Genomic DNA, 20,182 nt, shown 5'->3' with positions numbered 1-20,182 from the left:
CCGTGTCTGTTTAGGCTGAGGGCACAGGCAGGGACAGGGAATCTTAGGAGGAATACAGGTGTGAGATGGCGGAAGCCGACACTAAGACACTATCTTTGTGGAGAGAGAGGAGGGGTCAGGTTAGTGGCATTTTCGCAGCTAGACTCAACACGCCCTGCTTGCTGACTGGATGTGGGGCTGGGGGTTATCTTATCAGTCTCTGGCCTGATCCACTAACAGGAAGTACAGGAGGAAGAAAGACAAATGTGATGCAGTTTTGGATAGCTTGACTCTGAGAATTCGAAGCAGAGATGTTCTATAGAATTTTGGACCCATGAATCTGAAGCTCACAAAAGAGAGTGGGGCTAGAACAATATGGGTTTTGTGTGAAACAGCTTGTAGTTGAGGCAATGGGTGTAGGTGTACCTGCCTAGAAAAAGGGGAGGAGAGCCCCATGCTCTTTCGCATTTCCACAGATGGCAGCTTCATTCGGGAATGGCTTCTCCCTTTCCTCTGACCAACACATTCGCATTTCCAGACCCTGCTCAGACAGGTCCAGTGACTTGCCTTAGGCTCTTTCTTCTTCCTGTACTCAAAGATCCTGGCTCCTAGACAGAGCTCAGGCAGTGGCAGTGGGTGTTGCTGAACACCGAGAACCTTCAGGAAGCACCTCTTGCTTACCGGCATTGACAGCGCACTCATGCATTTGGTTTTCTTCCTTTCCTTTGGAACAAAGCGGGGCACTTCCAGGGTGCTCAAACTGCAATCCAGATGGCCGTTTGTCAGGTATAAGGTGAGTTGAGTCAGGGCCAGCTGGTCACTATATGCGAGGTTAAGGCCGGTTGCCCACACCTGATTAAAACAGGAGCCGTAGAAGTGAGGGTGAAATCAGCAAACAGCAGCGAAGGCCCCACCTCTGCCTAACCAGACCAAACTACATCAGACTAAGTGAAACCAGTGACCATGTGTCTTAATGGAGTAGATGTTTTTCCTTCTGTTTGTACATTGTTCAACTGAGAGATGGAGTCTGATTCTAATCAGAAGATTCAAGGTTCTTGTGGGAAGTTACAGAAATACTTGGCCAAGACAATCTGACAGAGATGCCGAGTCTTGCAAAGCTCACGTTGACTTTGATTTTTCTGCCTATGGCCTGCAGGTCAGTGCAGGTGGTCAGTGCCAGGTTTTCTACTGAGAAAATGAGACTGAAGCTTTGGAGGGTGGGGAACTACAGTAGAGCAGAAAGAGGGGAAAAGAGTGATGAATATGAGAAAGGGCAGTTTGCCCTGATTTTGGAAAAAGCAGTGACAGCCCCTCTGGGAGCCTCAATATGATATTTAAGGGAAACTAATGGTTGGCCTCTAAGTCTTAGGTCTACCCCCATTTTCTCATGAGAGTGAAGGGTAATCTTATTTTACCAATCCTACAATGTCACAGTATTCTCAATTGTCAATTGGTGATAACACCTTATCCTAGCTGTATCACAGTGTTATTAGAAGAATATTATGATGCAATAAAAATAAAAATAAAAATGCTTTAAAAAATAGACATTGGTTATAAGTTAATGTCAACTGCTAGGTAACTGAGTAATGTCCACTAATTCGTTTGACAAATATTTACTGAGCATCTACTATGTGCTAAACTGGCAATGATAAAAGTAGGTCATGTGTTACTTCTTCCCTCTCCTGTGGCAGATCAACCTTAATTGCCCTTGTCATCCCCCATCCCCACACTGAATCCAGAAGCACCCCTGGCATCCTCCTCAGTTCAATGTTCAAGGCATATCATCGTCCTAGTCACTGGAGAGTCAAAGGTAAATAGGCATAGGCCCTGCCATCAAGAAGGTGAAGACAGGCTGGGCACGGTGGCTCATACCTGTAATCTCAGTACTTTGGGAGGCCGAGGTGGGAGGATCACCTGAGACCAGCCTGGCCAACATGGCGAAATGTCATCTCTACTAAAAATACAAAAGTTAGCTGGGCAAGGTGGCGTGCGCCTGTAATCTCAGATACTTGGGAGGCTGAGGCACGAGAATCGCTTGAACCCAGGAGGCAGAGGTTTCAGCGAGCCGAGATCACACCACTACAGTCCAGCCTGGGTGGCAGTGAGACTCTGTCTCAAAAAAAAAAATAAAATAAAATAAAAAAGAAGGTGAAGACAGATACATACATATCCAATTAAACAATAGAATTTTATATGTGATAAAATAATGGGGTGGAACAAAGTACTATTGAAGCAGAAAGAAAGGACAGACTGGGTTTGTCTAATGAAATCAGGGCCGCATCATGAAGGTGACCTTTGAGCTTTAAACAAGCAACAAAAACACAACTGGTCCCATGTATCAAGTACCTGCAGTTTTTATGAAGCTGGGTGAATCATAAATATCTCAGATCTCTGTGGCAGCCTAAAAAATAACAACCCCATGTCACAGATGAAGAAACTGAGGTTCAGGGAGGTACCCAAATCCACTGAGTTAGGAAGTGGTGGTGTTGGGATCTGAATCCAATTCTACCTGGCTCCAAGTCTACCTTCTTCCCATTCCCTGATTCTGGCCCAGCCAATCCTTATCCTATGTAACAGTTCTCCAGTGAAATTAAAAACTAAAGTTGCAGAGGATCAGAACATGTTTGTGTTTAATATAAGACATGCCATGAAAATGTCTTGTGGAGAAAACATGAAGTATTTCTGGAGTATGCTGTAATTAGCATAATGCATTTTCACTGTAGGAAGTTGGAAACTAACACATTTTCATGAAGACTTGATTAAACAGTTTTTCCTCTTAGAAGGCCTGTATTTACCCCGCTCACCAACTCTGTGTGTTAAAATACATAATACATCTGCCCTAGAGTGGACTCCTCTCAAACAAATCTAGCAGTGAGTGACTTGAGTAAGCATTGAATGTAAATGGCGTCATTATAAGGATATTAAGAGGTCAAGCTGTCAAGGCCCCTTGCTAAACTAAAGCTAATTTCAGGAGTCATATTCGCACAGTAATGCCCTTTTATAATAGCAAATAAATCACATTGCAACAATTGTTAAAAACTAACTGCCAAGTATCTGTTGCAGTTGTAAATATCCTATTTGTCAACTTAAATATTTCCTGCTGTATGGCATGAAATGTAAATCAGATGGGGACAGCTACTTTCCCTTAATATGAGAAAGTGAGCTTGCTATTCTAGCAGGTCAGACTTTTTTTTTTTCAGAGTTTCTATTTTGAGGTTTTAGTGTCCTTGATCAAAGGGAAACATACATAACAAACATTATTAATATTTATGTTAATAATATTAATGCTTTGGTAATAAGGATTTTAATAGGAGGCAGCACAGTGTAGGGGAAAGAGTGAGAACCACGGAGTCAGAGAGCTTAAATCTGGACCTCACAGTGGGAACTGCAATGGGTTGGTTAAGCTCTCTCAATCTCAGTATCCTTAAGTGTAAAAGGAGCAAATGATAATACTGACAGGGTTTTAGAAACAAAATAAATGCACGTGAAATTGCCTTATAATTTCTTTCTTTTTTTTTTTTGAGATGGAGTCTCACTCTGTCGCCCAGGCTGGAGTGCAGTGGTGCGAACTTGGCTCACTGCAACCTCTGCCTCCCGGGTTCAAGCAATTCTCTGCCTCAGCCTCCGGAGTAGCTGGGATTATAGGTGCCTGCCACCACGCCCAGCTAATTTTTTTGTATTTTTAGTAGAGACGGGGTTTCACCGTCTTGGCCAGGCTGGTCTGGAACTCCTGACCTTGTGATCCACCCTCGGCCTCCCAAAGTGCTGAAATTACAGGCATGAGCCACCGCGCCCAACCTTTACTGAACTTTATAATTTATAAGGTAGGCCGGGCACAGTGGCTCATGCCTGGAACTTCAGCACTTTGGGAGGCCAAGGCAGGAAGCCACTTGAGGCCAGGAGTTCAAGACGATCCTGGGCAACATAACGAGACCCCAACTCTATTTAATAAAAATAGGGAAATAAATAAAATTAAACAAATAAAGTTCATTACAGATGCTTTTTATGATGACTAAACATTTCCTTTCAGAGCAGATTCTTAGAAGGCACATTGTCCGTTGTCTATGTTAGCTATTAGGTCACCCATTTAATAACTGTTTTCCCTATACGTAATTGTTCTATTCAACCTCACAACTCAATCCAGTAGGCAGGTAGGTTTGTGCAAGGTTGGTATTACTCTGTCTCCATTTTACGGATGAAGACACTGAGATAAAAAAGCAGCCTCATAGTTTGCCTAAGATCATATAGTACAGACCAGAACTCTGTTTCTAGAGCTGAAATGCTTTTGCTTCCTCTGGCTGCCCTAACCCCTTGGTTCTCAAAGGAAACAGGAGGACAAATTTTCTTCAGCCTTTTCCTCAACAGCAGGCTTGCCTGATTTGCTCAGATAATTGTTCTGTTCTCCATCTGGTCTTTCCATTGAAGACACCGCCTGAGGCATGCTTGTTTTGTGCACAGGGGTTCCTATCTCCCCCTCTAGACTGTCAGCCCTTTAGGGGATGCTGCCAAGTCTTTGTCTTCCTGCAGCACCTAGTGCCTGGGGCAGGGCACGCAGCAGGGTGCATTCGCAATTCCAGTGTTTCACTGTGAACTCCTCTTCCGTAACTTTTAGGAAATGAGATCCAGGTGGGTCACTTGAGGCTGGTTTCAGATTCAAATGCAGCAAATATTCACTGAGCACCTCCTCCGTGCCAGGCCCATGTGTTCTCACACCTCTCATTTAATCCTATTCTTGTATTTTTAGTAGGGACGGGGTTTCAACATGTTGGCCAGACTGGTCTCCAACTCCTGACCTCAAGTGATCCACCCACCTCGACCTCCCAAAGTGCTGGGATTACAGGCATGAGCACTGAGCCCAGCCCATTTAATCCTATTCTTGATTTGGGACTCTGATGGTAACTTTAGAATCTAATCTCTCAGCACTAGGTACTCTTGTCCCACTTTAGGTGAGCAATGATGGGGGCCTGAACAAAGTACTATGAGTGGGCATGGGAGACTTGGATGAATTTAAAATGTTTATGTGGTGGCTTTGACGTGACTTGCTTATGATGACTTATAATAACTGGCTTGACAGGTTAATTGATTAGATGCGAGGGTGGGGGAAAAATATCACTGAAGGTTAGGGCTGGAAAGACCCTTAAAAATCACCTAATACAGTCAGTTTATAAATGGAGCGACTGTGGTGTGAAAAGTGAAGTGGTTGCCCTAGGTTGCAGAACCAGGTGTCAGAGGTGAGTAATGAGAACATAAGGTGTCTCAGCTGTCAGTCAGAAATCACTTGTTGCCAGTTGTTTGACTGATTAAAGGTCACTTTGTTAAAAATGGTTAGAATGCTAGAGAGATTTATATTAAGGTCTTAAGAGCACAAGGAATACAAAAAATAATTATCTCAGTATTACCTATATTACTGAAACACTTGCTGTCCAACGTTTTGGCAGTGGCTAAAAAGACTATGACACATCCAAGTGATGGGATAGTCTGATATAATTAGAGACAGTGGTTGTGAGGAACTTTTGATGATTTAGGAAGATGCACAAAACAGCAAAAGGAGGATAGAAAGTTACATAAGCAACATGACTTCAGCTTTGCAAAACTAATATATGTAGAAAAGACTAGATGAGAATATAACAAAATGTTACCAGCCAGTGTTAACATTAGCAGAATCAAGATAACTGCAACTGTATATAGACTTCCATGTATATTCTAGATCTGCACTATCAAATATGGTAGCCACTAGCCTCATGTGGCTATTGAGCACTTGAAATGGTACAAATGCACACCAGATTTTGAGGACTGAGGATGTAAAAAAGAATGCAAAGTATCTCATTAATAAGAAAGTATTAATAATAAGATAATAATAAAACCACTGCTGCCTTGACTTCCTGGGCTTAAGCAATCCTCCTGCCTCAGCCTCCTGAGTAGCTAGGACTAATAGGTTTGCACCACCAAACCCTGCTAATTTTTTTTTCTTTCCTTTTTTGTAGAGACAAGATCTTGTTGCCCAGGCTGGTCTCAAACTCCTGGGTTCAAATGATACTCTCGCCTTGGCCTCCCAAAGTGTTGGGATTGCAGACCTGAGCTACTATGCCTGGCTGAATTCTATTTCTATTGGATTGGTTGTAAAGAAGTGCATTGTAGCCTGCAAAGGAGCAGGGCCAGTGGGGTGGAGAGGGCAGAAGTGCTACAGAGGCCCCTGCTCTCCACTGCCCTGACTGCTACTGTGCTGGATGCCGTGTGAACCACAGCTGCATCTGGAGGCCTTGGGCAGGTGAGAGCCAGTAGACAGGGCAGGAATCAGGCAAAGGTCAGCTTGCCCAGATTGTTCTGGTCCAAGGATCTGGACCGCAAGCTTTGAGATGACAATGTAGCAACATGCTTCTGTGTGGGGAGGGGTGGGAGAGAAGCCTGGTCTTGAGCCCTTTTTGCCTGAGGTGTTCTCAGCAGATGGAGGCTGCCTGCTCACCCCTGCTGCTTCTGCCTCTTTCTGGTGACAGGCGGGATGAATGGGTGGCAGAGCACGCAGATGTGGGCAGATGTGCTCAGGCCCTACATTCTGTGCAAATAAAGTTCTCAGCAAAGGGTTTAGTGTTGCCTCTTGCCACCCTTCTCCTATGGGCATCAGGGCATGTATGGGACTCAGAGACTAATTTATAGATCAAATAACACTCACTGAAGAATCAGGATTTCAGAGCTTTATGAATCCGAAGATGCTCTGCAGACTCATCTCTAAGTTTTCTTATCGTCTTCTTCCTCTTTTTCTTTTTGTAAGAAGAACCAGAGATTTCAGACAGGATAAATGACCCACTAAAGGCCCCAGCTTTTGGTATCAGGGTCTGAGACAAATATCTGTGACCCAAAAGAAGTTGCCTCTCCGGGCCACACTTTCCTTAACTAATCACTCACTGGGGATAGTAGTCTGGGTGAATCCTCCCTCTGTTGCCTCCAGATGTATCTATGAGGCTAACAGGGAATTGTGTATATTTATCATATTGCCGAAAATTTTTAAAAAGACAGGCACTCCAAATAAGCCAACTCTGAGACATGCAGTACTGAGAATTCACCCACGCCAGAAATGGCACCCGGCCTTCAGGGTGAACTGTGATACACGGCCCATCATGCTCAGTAGCTGGTTGGCCAAAGGCATGTGTGAGTCACCTCTCTGCCCATGTTCACAGCATTCACAGCCCCAGTTCGACAGAAAATCCAGCATTGGACCACTTGATTTTTTCTAGAGTAAGACCAAGTGCTCGGTCACCTGCCCAGCTCCTCTGGTTGGTAGAGAATACAGCCACGGGTAGGCCATGGTTCCCTCTGTTTTACTGGTTTGGCTAAGTACAGAGCCAAGGGCTTATTTCCTTTTTACAGCTGTGGAGGCTGGGAATGCACTGGAGAGTGTTGAGTGGAGGAGTGATGTGAGCTAACTAATGTGACTCTAATTGCATTGACAAGAGGCCCTGAGGGGGCAAGGATGGAAACAGGGAGTCCAGTTAGGAAGACTTGCAGTAATTGAGGTGAGAGATGATGGTGGCTGGACCACACCGGTAACTGGAAGGTGGGAGAAGTGGTTGTATTATAGATATTTTTCAAAAGTAGAACTAAAAGGACTTATTGATGGATTGGATGTGCAGTATGAGAAAAAGGAGCCAAAGGTGTCTCCGAAACTTCCACCCTGAAGAAAATGGAAGAATAGCATTACCATTTCCCACTGGGGCAGAATGCCAGAGAAATACCTTGGAGGGTAAAATCAAGATTTCAGATCAGTTAAGTTTGAGATGCCTTTGTTACAGCATGTTATAGAGGGTGGGTTGAAATCTCAGGCACTTTTTCTCCTTTTGCAGCTGTAAAATCAGGAGGATATGCATGGCTAGGCTCTAGGGATAAAACAGAATCAGTTCCTGGGAGGGAAGCAGCTTTTTCTCTGCTCTCACTTCTGGGCCTGGGGCTCAAGATTCTCCTGGATTGGTGAGAAGTGAGGTCTATAGGACCTGAGGCCTTCCCCAGGGGACAAGGCAGAGGCAGCTCAGTCCACTTCTCATCACGTTTAGGCTAAGATGCAGTAAGGTGGAGAAGGACAGGGGCAGCTTGGTAGGGGAAAAGTGACAGCAGCTTGAGAGTAATGGGATTGGAGGGGACCGTGGCTTGGGAGAGGTGGATGGCTTTCTCAGGACAGAGAGTGCCCTGGACCAGAGTCACAGGACCTCGCTGGGAGTGCTGGCCTTGTGGTCTTAAGCAACTTCTTTCCCCTCTCTGGGCCTATTTCCTTGTCTATTAATATAGGCCTGATGGGATCTATCCCTGAGGGATATGTGTGGATTCAGTGGCTAAATGAGATAGTGTGTGAGACTATTACTACAGAGGCCTGGCAGACATAAATCTGTTTTGGGTCCTGACCACTTCTTCCCCATCTGACTGTTGGGAGCAGAGTTGGAGCAGGTGTAAGAATTCACTTGGTTCTTGACTTCTGTGTTCTTGCCTGCTTCTCAGAGACAGGGAGCACATTTAACTCTTTGCAGATGCTATTTAAATACAGGCCTCAGAATCCCAGCTATTATAAACAGAACACGTTTTCTTAGGCAGTTACTAAATGACATATTTTTTCCCCACTTGGATCACTGAATCTCCAGACAGCATAGAGCTCTCCATTGTGGTAAACAACACACCTCATGCTTAATTTTAAAGGAGTTGGTACACCCCACTGTAAGAATTTTCAGTTAGTAAAATACTAATGTGATTATGGTATTTGGTAAGAGTTGTTTGCATAACATTAAAATGCAATAGGCCCTCTGCCTAAATCAATAGGCAGAGGGGAGAGCAGCCGCTTGGCTTGTTGCCACCTGGTGGCAGCTGTTGGGATAGCCCAGTCTCTTGGAGAAGTGAAGAACGGCAGTTGTCGCTGTACAGGGCAGTCACCCCGGTCAGCAATTGAGCCTCTTGGTTTTCAGCTTAGAGGCCTTCCCCTCTGTCTCTGTTAATCCTACTCATCTTTTTGGGCATGACTTAAATCACAGCTCCACGAAGCTATCTTTGAGCAACTAGAGCTTCCATCTCTGTACCAATCCCCTTGGACACTGCCTTCTATGGGGTGTTTGGAGTGGGTGGGGTAAGAGGCTGCAAACCATCTGTGCCCCACCACTTAGCACTCAGGGCCAGGCGTACCTAAGACTTCCGTGATTTTCAAAGGCCTTCAAAACTTTTGGATTCTGAAAAAAATCCAAAATCCATATTTGGGAGTTCCTGGCTCCCAAATATGAAAAGAAAACAGCAAAATAACAATGTTTTAAAAATATCAACCAAATAGAACATGTCGGTCAGATACAACACAATACTAATACAGTTATGTCTAAATCATATTCCATGATTATCCTCATGGAATAGATGAAATGGATTTTTAATACATTTGATACGATGTAGGATGGAATCTCTAAAACTAAAAATACTCAGGGCTTAGGGAGGTCTTAACCAGCACTGTCCTGGCTGACTGAGAATGACCTCCATCCTTCTCATCTCTTCATTTTATGGGTGAGGACTCTGAGGGTGAAATGACTTCTCAGGTCCCACATTTAGGGGAGGAACTAGAATCAAAGCCCAAGTTCCTGACTTCCAGGCTAGTTCTTTCTATGACACTTCATTGCCAGCATTAGTAGATCAATTTCTTCAGAGTGCCAAGTTTCCCTGTGACTTTGGAAATTTGTTCATGATATGCAGAAACTATATCTAAAATTAATTTGAGGATCAAAAATGGAAAATCTTGAAACTTAAACTTTCATCATCGGCAGCTGTATTTATACTTTTTACCTTTGTAAAAAAAATCACAAATCTTTTAATATACTCTTGCTTTCTCTGCTTCCTTTTCTGAGTTTCTTCTGCAGCCTCCATGCATTTATGACCCTCCCTCTATTACTTTCAAGACCAATGGCCCAACTATTATTTATAAAGATACAGAATATACTCATTTCTTTTTAAGCATTTCTTTGCTTTTTTCTTATGAATTTTTGGAATGCTACTTTTTTATTTTGACATTAAGCACTAATTTATAATAAACATGAAAACACAATTTTTATAAGCTATTTCAGGTTTCTAGGACTAGTAATTGTATATGCGCCTTCCATGGCAATTCAATATAGTAATCCCATACTGTAGATAGTTATTCTCCCTCTTTAATTTCCATGCTATAAATGGCAGGGCTGGTGAAGGATTCTCTTAGTTGAGAAGTGCTCCTTTACTGTCACTTCAAATGATCTCCAAAAGTCTTCTGTGAGGATTTTCAAAGCAGAAGAGCTCTTGTTCTGTGGATCCCATTGGGGAAGATTCCTATGAACAGCCTTCGATGACCATTGTGCAAAGCAAAATCCTCTCTCGGTAAGGATGAGCATGTGGCATTGGCCCTAATCAGTGCAGTGAGTTGGCTGCAGAGTTCCCCTTTCCTTCCCAGTTTCTTTGACATTTCCAGGAAACCAGAATTTTTAAATAAAGAACAACCTTGGTTGCAGAATATATAGGCAAGAAATATGGACTGTCTGAGCTATGGCCTTAGAGTTGGTCTAGTCCAGTCCCCTCAAACCCCAGGCATGCGGCTCACAAGGAGAAGAGACTTGGTCAGGAGTAGAGTTCAGACCAGAGTTCAGAGCCCTTGATTTCAAATTCAAGGCAAGTTTGTTTACTTTTGGGAAATTCCTAGAGAGGAGAATGAGACTGAGAGCAAGAACCTCTCTTTTTCATACCTACATCCTGTACAACACTCAGCACAGTACTCCTGATATTAGTAGTGCCCAATCAATCTTTGCTGGGTGATTCAATAAAATAACACAAGGGGAAAAAAATCTTCCTTGAAAACACAGATAAGAGATGCTCCTTCACACCCACAAGGATGGTTGAAATAAAAAACCAATAACAAGTGTTGGCAAAGATATGGAGAAATTGGGACCCTTATATACTGCTAGTGAGGTGGCAAAATGGTACAGCTGCTTTGGAAAACACTTTGACAGTTCCTAAAAAAGTTAAACTTTGAGTTACCATTTGACCCATCAGTTCTGCTCTTAGGTATATAACCAAGACAAATGAAAACACATGTTTATGCGAACACTTTTATATGAATGTCCATTGCAACATTATTCATAACAGTCAAAAAGTGGACACAACCCAAATACCCATTCACTGATGAATAAATTAACAAAATGTGGTATAGCCGTACAATGGGATATTATTAAGCCATGAAAAGGAACAAAGCATTGATATATGCTACAACATGACGGAACCTTGAAAACATTATAGAAACTGAAAGAAACCAGTCACAAAAGCCCACCTATTGTATGATCTCATTTATATAAAATGCCTAGAATAGGGAAATCCATGGAGATGGAAAATGGTTTCCAGTGGCTGTGAGGAAGGAGGTATGGGGAGTGACTTCTAATGTGTACAGCATTCTTTTTTGGGGTTGAGGAAGATGTTGTAAAATTAGATAATGGTGATGGTTGCACAACTCTGTGAATATACTAAAAACCATTGTAATGTATATTTTAAAAGTGTGAATTTTGAATACTTTGGGAGGCCGAGGTGGGCGGATCACAAGGTCAAGAGATCAAGACCAGAGCCAAGATGGCCGAATACGAACAGCTCCGGTCTACAGCTCCCAGCGTGGGCGACGCAGAAGACGGGTGATTTCTGCATTTCCAACTGAGGTACCGGGTTCATCTCATTGGGGAGTGCCAGACAGTAGGCGCAGGACGGTGGGTGCAGCACACCATGCACGAGCCGAAGCAGGGCAAGGCATCGCCCCACCTGGGAAGCACAAGGGGTCAGGGAATTCCCTTTCCTAGTCAAAGAAAGGGGTGACAGATGGCACCTGGAAAATCGGGTCACTCCCACCCTAATACTGTGCTTTTCCAACGGGCTTAAAAAACAGCACACCAGGAGATTATATCCCTCACATGGCTCAGAGGGTCCTACACCCAAGGAGTCTTGCTCATTGCTAGCACAGCAGTCCCAGATCGAACTGCAAGGCGGCAGCGAGGCTGGGGGAGGGGTGCCCGCCATTGCCGAGTTAGTTGTTTGATTACGTAAACAAAGCGGCCAAGAAGCTCGAACTGGGTGGAGCCCATCACAGCTCAAGGAGGCCTGCCTGCCTCTGTAGGCACCACCTCTGGGGGCAGGGCACAGACAAACAAAATGACAGCAGTAACCTCTGCAGACTTAAATGTCCCTCTCTGACAGCTTTGAAGAGTAGTGGTTCTCCCAGCATGCAGCTTGAGATCTGAGAAAGGGCAGACTGCCTCCTCAAGTGGGTCCCTGACCCCCGAGTAGCCTAACTGGGAGGCACCCCCCAGTAGGGGCGGACTGACACCTTACATGGCCGGGTACTCCTCTGAGACAAAACTTGCAGAGGAATGATCAGGCAGCAGCATTTGCGGTTCACCAAAATCCACTGTTCTGCAGCCACCGCTGCTGATACCCAGGCAACCAGTGTCTGGAGTGGACTTCTAGCAAACTCCAACAGACTTGCAGCTGAGGTTCCTGTCTGTTAGAAGGAAAACTAACAAACAGAAAGGACATCTACACCAAAAACCCATCTGTACGTCACCATCATCAAAGACCAAAGGTAGATAAAACCACAAAGATGGGAAAAAAACAGAGCAGAAAAACTGGAAACTCTAAAAAGTAGAGCGCCTCTCCTCCTCCAAAGGAACGCAGCTCCTCACCAGCAACGGAACAAAGCTGGATGGAGAATGACTTTGACGAGTTGAGAGAAGAAGGCTTCAGATGATCAAACTACTCTGAGCTACAGGAGGAAATTCGAACCAATGGCAAAGAAGTTAAAAGCTTTGAAAAAAAATTAGACGAATGGATAACTAGAATAACCAATGCAGAGAAGTCCTTAAAGGACCTGATGGAGCTGAAAACCAAGGCATGAGAGCTACGTGACGAATGCAGAAGTCTCAGTAGCTGACGTGATCAACTGGAAGAAAGGGTATCAGCGATAGATGAAATGAATGAAATGAAGCGAGAAGAGGAGTTTAGAGAAAAAGAATAAAAAGAAATGAACAAAGCCTCCAAAAAATATGGGACTATGTGAAAAGACCAAATCTACGTCTGATTGGTGTACCTGAAAGTGATGGGGAGAATGGAACCAAGTTGGAAAACACTCTTCAGGATATTATCCAGGAGAACTTCCCCAATCTAGCAAGGCAGGCCAACATTCAAATTCAGGAAATACAGAGAATGCCACAAAGATACTCCTCGAGAAGAGCAACTCCAAGACACATAATTGTCAGATTCACCAAAGTTGAAATGAAGGAAAAAATGTTAAGGGCAGCCAGAGAGAAAGGTCGGGTTACCCACAAAGGGAAGCCCATCAGACTAACAGCTGATCTCTCGGCAGAAACTCTACAAGCCAGAAGAGAGTGGGGACCAATATTCAACATTCTTAAAGAAAAGAATTTTCAACCCAGAATTTCATATCCAGCCAAACTAAGCTTAATAAGTGAAAGAGAAATAAAATCCTTTACAGACAAGCAAATGCTGAGAGATTCTGTCACCACCAGGCCTGCCCTAAAAGAGCTCCTGAAGGAAGCACTAAACATGGAAAGGAACAACCAGTACCAGCCACTGCAAAAACATGCCAAATCGTAAAGACCATCAAGGCCAGGAAGAAACTGCATCAACTAACGAGCAAAATAACCAGCTAACATCATAATGACAGGATTGAATTCACACCTAACAATATTAACTTTAAATGTAAATGGGCTAAATGCTCCAATTAAAAGACACAGACTGGCAAATTGGATAAAGAGTCAAGACCCATCAGTGTGCTGTATTCAGGAAACCCATCTCACGTGCAGGCACACACATAGGCTCAAAATAAAAGGATGGAGGAAGATCTACCAAGCAGATGGAAAACAAAAAAAGGCAGGGGTTGCAATCCTAGTCTCTGAAAAAACAGACTTTAAACCAACAAAGATCTAAAGAGACAAAGAAGGCCATTACATAATGGTAAAGGGATCAATTCAACAAGAAGAGCTAACTATCCTAAATATATATGCACCCAATACAGGAGCACCCAGATTCATAAAGCAAGTCCTTAGTGACCTACAAAGAGACTTAGACTCCCACACAATAATAATGGGAGACTTTAACACCCCACTGTCAACATTAGACAGATCGACGAGACAGAAAGTTAACAAGGACACCCAGGAATTGAACTCAGCTCTGCACCAAGCAGACCTAATAGACATCTACAGAACTCTCCACCCCAAATCAACAGAATATACATTCTTTTCAGCACCACACCACACCTACTCCAAAATTGACCACACAGTTGGAAGTAAAGCACTCCTCAGCAAATGTAAAATAACAGAAATTATAACAAACTGTCTCTCAGACCACAGTGCAATCAAACTAGAACTCAGGATTAAGAAACTCACTCAAAACCACTCAACTACATGGAAACTGAACAACCTGCTCCTGAATGACTACTGGGTAAATAATGAAATGAAGGCAGAAATAAAGATGTTCTTTGAAACCAACGAGAACAAAGACACAACATACCAGAATCTCTGGGACACATTCAAAGCAGTGTGTAGAGGGAAATTTATAGCACTAAATGCCCACAAGAGAAAGCAGGAAAGATCTAAAATTGACACCCTAACATCACAATTAAAAGAACTAGAAAAGCAAGAGCAGACACATTCAAAAGCTAGCAGAAGGCAAGAAATAACTAAGATCAGAGCAGAACTGAAGGAAATAGAGACATAAGAAACCCTTCAAAAAATCAATGAGTCCAGGAGCTGGTTTTTTGAAAAGATCAACAAAATTGATAGACTGCTAGCAAGACTAATAAAGAAGAAGAGAGAGAAGAATCAAATGGACGCAATAAAAAATGATAAAGGGGATATCACCACCGATCCCACAGAAATACAAACTACCATCAGAGAATACTATAAACACCTCTACACAAATAAACTAGAAAATCTAGAAGAAATGGACAAATTCCTCGACACATACATCCTCCCAAGACTAAACCAGGAAGAAGCTGAATCTCTGAATAGACCAATAACAGGCTCTGAAATTGAGGCAATAATCAATAGCTTACCAACCAAAAAAAGTCCAGGACCAGATGGATTCACCGCCGAATTCTACCAGAGGTACAAAGAGGAGCTGGTACCATTCCTTCTGAAACTATTCCAATCAATAGAAAGAGGGAATCCTCCCTAACTCATTTTCTGAGGCCAGCATCATCCTGATACCAAAGCCTGGCAGAGACACAACCAAAAAAGAGAATTTTAGACCAATATCCTTGATGAACATTGATGCAAAAATCCTCAATAAAATACTGGCAAACCGAATCCAGTAGCACATCAAAAAGCTTATCCACCATGATCAAGTGGGCTTCATCCCTGGGATGCAAGGCTGGTTCAACATACGCAAATCAATAAATGCAATCCAGCATATAAACAGAACCAAAGACAAAAACCACATGATTATCTCAATAGATGCAGAAAAGGCCTTTGACAAAATTCAACAACCTTTCATGCTAAAAACTCTCAATAAATAAGGTATTGATGGATTGTATCTCAAAATAATAAGAGCTATCTGTGACAAACCCACAGCCAATATCATACTGAATGAGCAAAAACTGGAAGCATTCCCTTTGAAAACAGGCACAAGACAGGGATGCCCCCTCTCACCACTCCTATTCAACATAGTGTTGGAAGTTCTGGCCAGGGCAATCAGGCAGGAGAAGGAAATAAAGGGTATTCAATTAGGAAAAGAGGAAGTCAAATTGTCCCTGTTTGTAGATGACATGATTGTATATCTAGAAAACCCCATCGTCTCAGCCCAAAATCTCAAGCTGATAAGCAACTTCAGCAAAGTCTCAGGTTACAAAATCAATGTGCAAAAATCAGAAGCATTCTTATACACCAATAACAGACAAACAGAGAGCCAAATCATGAGTAAACTCCCATTCACAATTGCTTCAAAGAGAATAAAATACCTAGGAATCCAACTTACAAGGGATGTGAAGGACCTCTTCAAGGAGAACTACAAACCACTGTTCAATGAAATAAAAGAGGATACAAACAAATGGAAGAACATTCCATGCTCATGGGTAGGAAGAATCAATATCGTGAAAATGGCCATACTGCCCAAGGTAATTTATAGAGTCAATGCCATCCCCATCAAGCTACCAATGACTTTCTTCACAGAATTGGAAAAAACTACTTTAAAGTTCATATAGAACCAAAAAAGAGCCCACATGGCCAAGTCAATCCTAAGCCAAAAGAACGAAGCTGGAGGCATCACGCTACCTGACTTCAAACTATACTACAAGGCTACAGTAACCAAAACAGCATGGTACTGCTACCAAAACAGAGATATAGACCAATGGAACAGAACAGAACCCTCAGAAATAATGCCGCATATCTACAACTATCTGATCTATGACAAACCTGAGAAAAACAAGCAATGGGGAAAGGATTCCCTATTTAATAAATGGTGCTGGGAAAACTGGCTAGCCATATGTAGAAAGCTGAAACTGGATCCCTTCCTTATACCTTATACAAAAATTAATTCAAGATGGATTAAAGACTTAAATGTTAGACCTAAAACCATAAAAACCCTAGAAGAAAACCTAGGCAATACCATTCAGGACATAGGCATAAGCAAGGACCTCATGTCTAAAACACCAAAAGCAATGGCAACAAAAGCCAAAATTGACAAATGGGATCTAATTAAACTCAGGAGCTTCTGCACAGCAAAAGAAACTACCATCAGAGTGAACAGGCAACCTACAGAATGGGAGAAAATTTTTGCAACCTACTCATCTGACAAAGGGCTAATATCCAGAATCTACAATGAACTCAAACAAATTTACAAGAAAAAAACAAACAACCCCATCAAAAAGTGGGCGAAGGATATGAACAGACACTTCTCAAAAGAAGACATTTATGCAGCCAAAACACACATGAAAAAATGCTCATCATCACCGGCCATCAGAGAAATGCAAATGAAAACCACAATGAGATACCATCTCACACCAGTTAGAATGGCGATCATTAGTCAGGAAACAACAGGTGCTGGAGAGGATGTGGAGAAATAGGAACACTTTTACACTGTTGGTGGACTGTAAACTAGTTCAACCATTGTGGAAGTCAGTGTGGCGATTCCTCAGGGATCTACAACTAGAAATACCATTTGACCCAGCCATCCCATTACTGGGTATATACATACCCAAAGGATTATAAATCATGCTGCTATAAAGACACATGCACACGTATGTTTATTGCGGCACTACTCACAATAGCAAAGACTTGGAACCAACCTAAATGTCCAACAACGATAGACTGGATTAAGAAAATGTGGCACATATACACCATGGAATACTATGCAGCCATAAAAAATGATGAGTTCATGTCCTTTGTAGGGACATGGATGAAACTGGAAACCATCATTCTCATCAAACTATCGCAAGGACAAAAAACCAAACACTGCATGTTCTCACTCATAGGTGGGAATTGAACAATGAGAACACATGGACACAGGAAGGGGAACATCACACATCGGGGACTATTGTGGGGTGGGGGGCGGGGGGAGGGATAGCATTAGGAAATATACTTAATGCTAAATGATGAGTTAATGGGTGCAGCACACCAACATGGCACATGTATACATATGTAACAAACCTGCATGTTGTGCACATGTACCCTAAAACTTAAAGTATAATAATAATAAAATTTTAAAAAGTGTGAATTTTATGGTATATGGTATCTCACTAAAGCTGTTACACGCACACACACACACAGAGTCACTTAGGATGGATACCTGTACAATGTATATGGCCACTTGTTTGAATCTAGTTGAGTGTGTGAATGATGACTAAGTGTGGGAGCCTGTGATAAGCCACCTCCCAAACCGCCTTCTGAGTTTATTATAGGTATTAGTCTAAACCTTAAAAAGCTTTGCCATGTATGGGTAAAAAATACCTGCTACAGACACGAAAGCAAATTAATGCCCAGTGAGGGTTAATATATGGGCCACCATAAGCAGTCATGATCTGGAAGAAAGAATATATATTAGCATAAATCTGGCTCCATCAGCATAAAGACTCAGCTCTGAGGACAGTGCCACTTTCTAAAACGCAAGCTGTTGCTTGGACTCACCACAGCAGGCTTTTACTTTGTATCAGCTCCTGGACTGAGAGGGACTGGACATGGTCAAACCCAGAAGAGAAGGGGCTGCTCAGGTAGTGGGCCGGTGGCTCAGGAAAGCTTTGTCCCAGATGTTTCCACCTTCTCCTGTCCTCCAGTTGCTCACCCCAGGGGACTCCAAGCACTCTAGCCTCCTTCTATGGTGTGGGGCTCCCTGCAAGCTCTATGCCCTCCACGGGGACACTTCCTCAACCCCATCAAGTTAACCCAGTAATCCAATACATCCTGACTAATTTGGTGATGGTAGAGGGTTGAGTCCCAGGTACTACATGCTTATCATAAGGGAACCTTTTGGATTCAGTTATCTGAGAGATGAATCTGGATTCCATGACTTTGCCACTGTTTCCTACAGACTCGTGTTTGAAAGATTCAGCACCCTGTCCGGCTAATAGGACATCCTTTTGGATGGCAGCAATCTTTAGAAAGCTGCCTTGCAGCTACCATGTAGGACAGACTCAAGGAGGGAGACTTGGGAAAGGAAAGAGGAAGGGACACTGATTAGATTAAGGGCCTATTAAGTGCAAGGCACTGTGGTATTTGCTCATATCATCCTCCGAACAACTTTATGGGGTTGGTATTCATACTCCCATTTTGTGAAGGGAAAATTGAGGCTCAAAGAACCCAAGACCGTGCCAAGTTCCACAGCTCAGCGGCAGGGCAAGGACAAAGATCCAGGTTTAGCCTAACCCAAAAGGCCAGGTTTTCTCTACTGTGCTTGACCCTGTTGATTGCTCTCAGCCTGGCGAGGGAAACAAATGCTTGGCAGAATGTGAGAGGGCACTGTGATGCTGGCAGCCACAGCAAGAAGCTCCCCCAATTGCCAGAGAGCTGTGAAGCCAGGGAAGGCTTGCGATTTACCGTGGGACTTCGGGCAAGTCACTTAACACCTTTCTGTCTCACCTTTCCCATTATTTGTCTCTAAAGCACTTTGAGAGCCTACGTATAGGAGCTGTATAAGGACAAAGAAATACAGTCCTTCAGTATAGGCAAAAAGGCAAGGTTCCCACCTGTGATCAATCAAAGTCCTATGGCACTTTCCAGAAACGTGGGTGGAGCTTTAGGGCCCTGGGAAAAATTTCAATTGAGTAGCTGCTGGCTGAAAGGCACCCTGGAGTTCCACCTGAGTAAATGTTCTACATCCCGGCTGACCTGTGCAGGCTCTGCTGCTATGGTAGGCCTCTGCTCTGCTGAGCTCCACCCCAGAGGCTGCTTTTAACAAACAGGCCCCCTTTGATGCCATTTGTCCCTGGGTTCATTTTCTAGCAAATGAAAGAAATGGCATTAAGGGTGGTATTTTCTTCCTCTCTTCCTCTTTTCCCCCTCTTTCTCCTTTACCTCTTCTAAAATTCAATGCACTATTTCTTAATGTATAGCTTCCTCTCAGGAGAATACACTAGAACGCTATTGAGTCATGGCAGATAAGTGTAAATTCTTAGTTTTAGCTCTACCTGTTATCTGCTAAGCATTAAATACAGGATCTTTGAGGCAATTTGTAGAAAATCATCATGAAATTACTTTCTTCAAATTTCTTTCTTTAACAAGTGAATAAAAAATATAAAATATATACATTGGTGCTTTCCCTCAAAATCTGGTATAACATATTCTTTGGTATGCCATAAGTCTTTCATATGAATAGAAGTTTCACAGTGCCATTTCTTTGAGAAATGTCTTTCTATTGAGCCTCTTTAGAAATGTCCTTGTGTCCTGCACACTTCTATTTGACTTCGGAACTTAGTTGCTGCCACGTGGCATTTGAAACATGGTCCCTCCAATTCTGGGGAAAAGCTGCAGGGGAACACAGTTGTCCTCCTTGGTGGTAACTGCCAATGATAGGGAAACTCCATGTTCTTCTTTATATTTCCTACCTGTGTCCTCTGTATGGGAGGTGAATTTTGTTGCATTATTTGGACTTCTATTGGTTCCTGACTACCTGATCAAGCTCCAGTGGGTTGGTTTAATAGCATTTACATATTAAGACATTTGTGGAGACATCTACAAAGATT

At 43.0% G+C, this 20,182-nt stretch overlaps 1 protein-coding gene across 49 annotated transcripts in view; it reads right to left on the bottom strand.

Moving 5' to 3' along the window:
• The window catches only part of IQCH (IQ motif containing H), a 245,590-nt gene that overhangs the window by 36,078 nt on the left and 189,330 nt on the right, over positions 1 to 20,182 (bottom strand). For 31 of the 49 annotated variants that reach the window (XR_008539624.2, XR_001710020.3, XM_054667716.1 and 28 more), the window contains one exon: positions 661 to 831. The exons of the other annotated variants lie outside the window; for them this stretch is intronic. Coding sequence is in view for 29 of the 31 variants with exons in the window: in XM_054667716.1 (XP_054523691.1) it covers positions 661 to 831 (171 nt within the window). In the remaining 2 variants the exon portion in view is untranslated. The remainder of the gene's footprint in view (positions 1 to 660; positions 832 to 20,182) is intronic. 49 annotated transcript variants of the gene reach the window in all.

Source organism: Pan troglodytes, chromosome 16 (genome assembly GCF_028858775.2).
Source record: "Pan troglodytes isolate AG18354 chromosome 16, NHGRI_mPanTro3-v2.0_pri, whole genome shotgun sequence".
Lineage (NCBI taxonomy): Eukaryota > Metazoa > Chordata > Mammalia > Primates > Hominidae > Pan > Pan troglodytes.
Note: the sequence above shows the minus strand (reverse complement) of the source record. Positions and strands in the feature narration are given on the sequence as shown.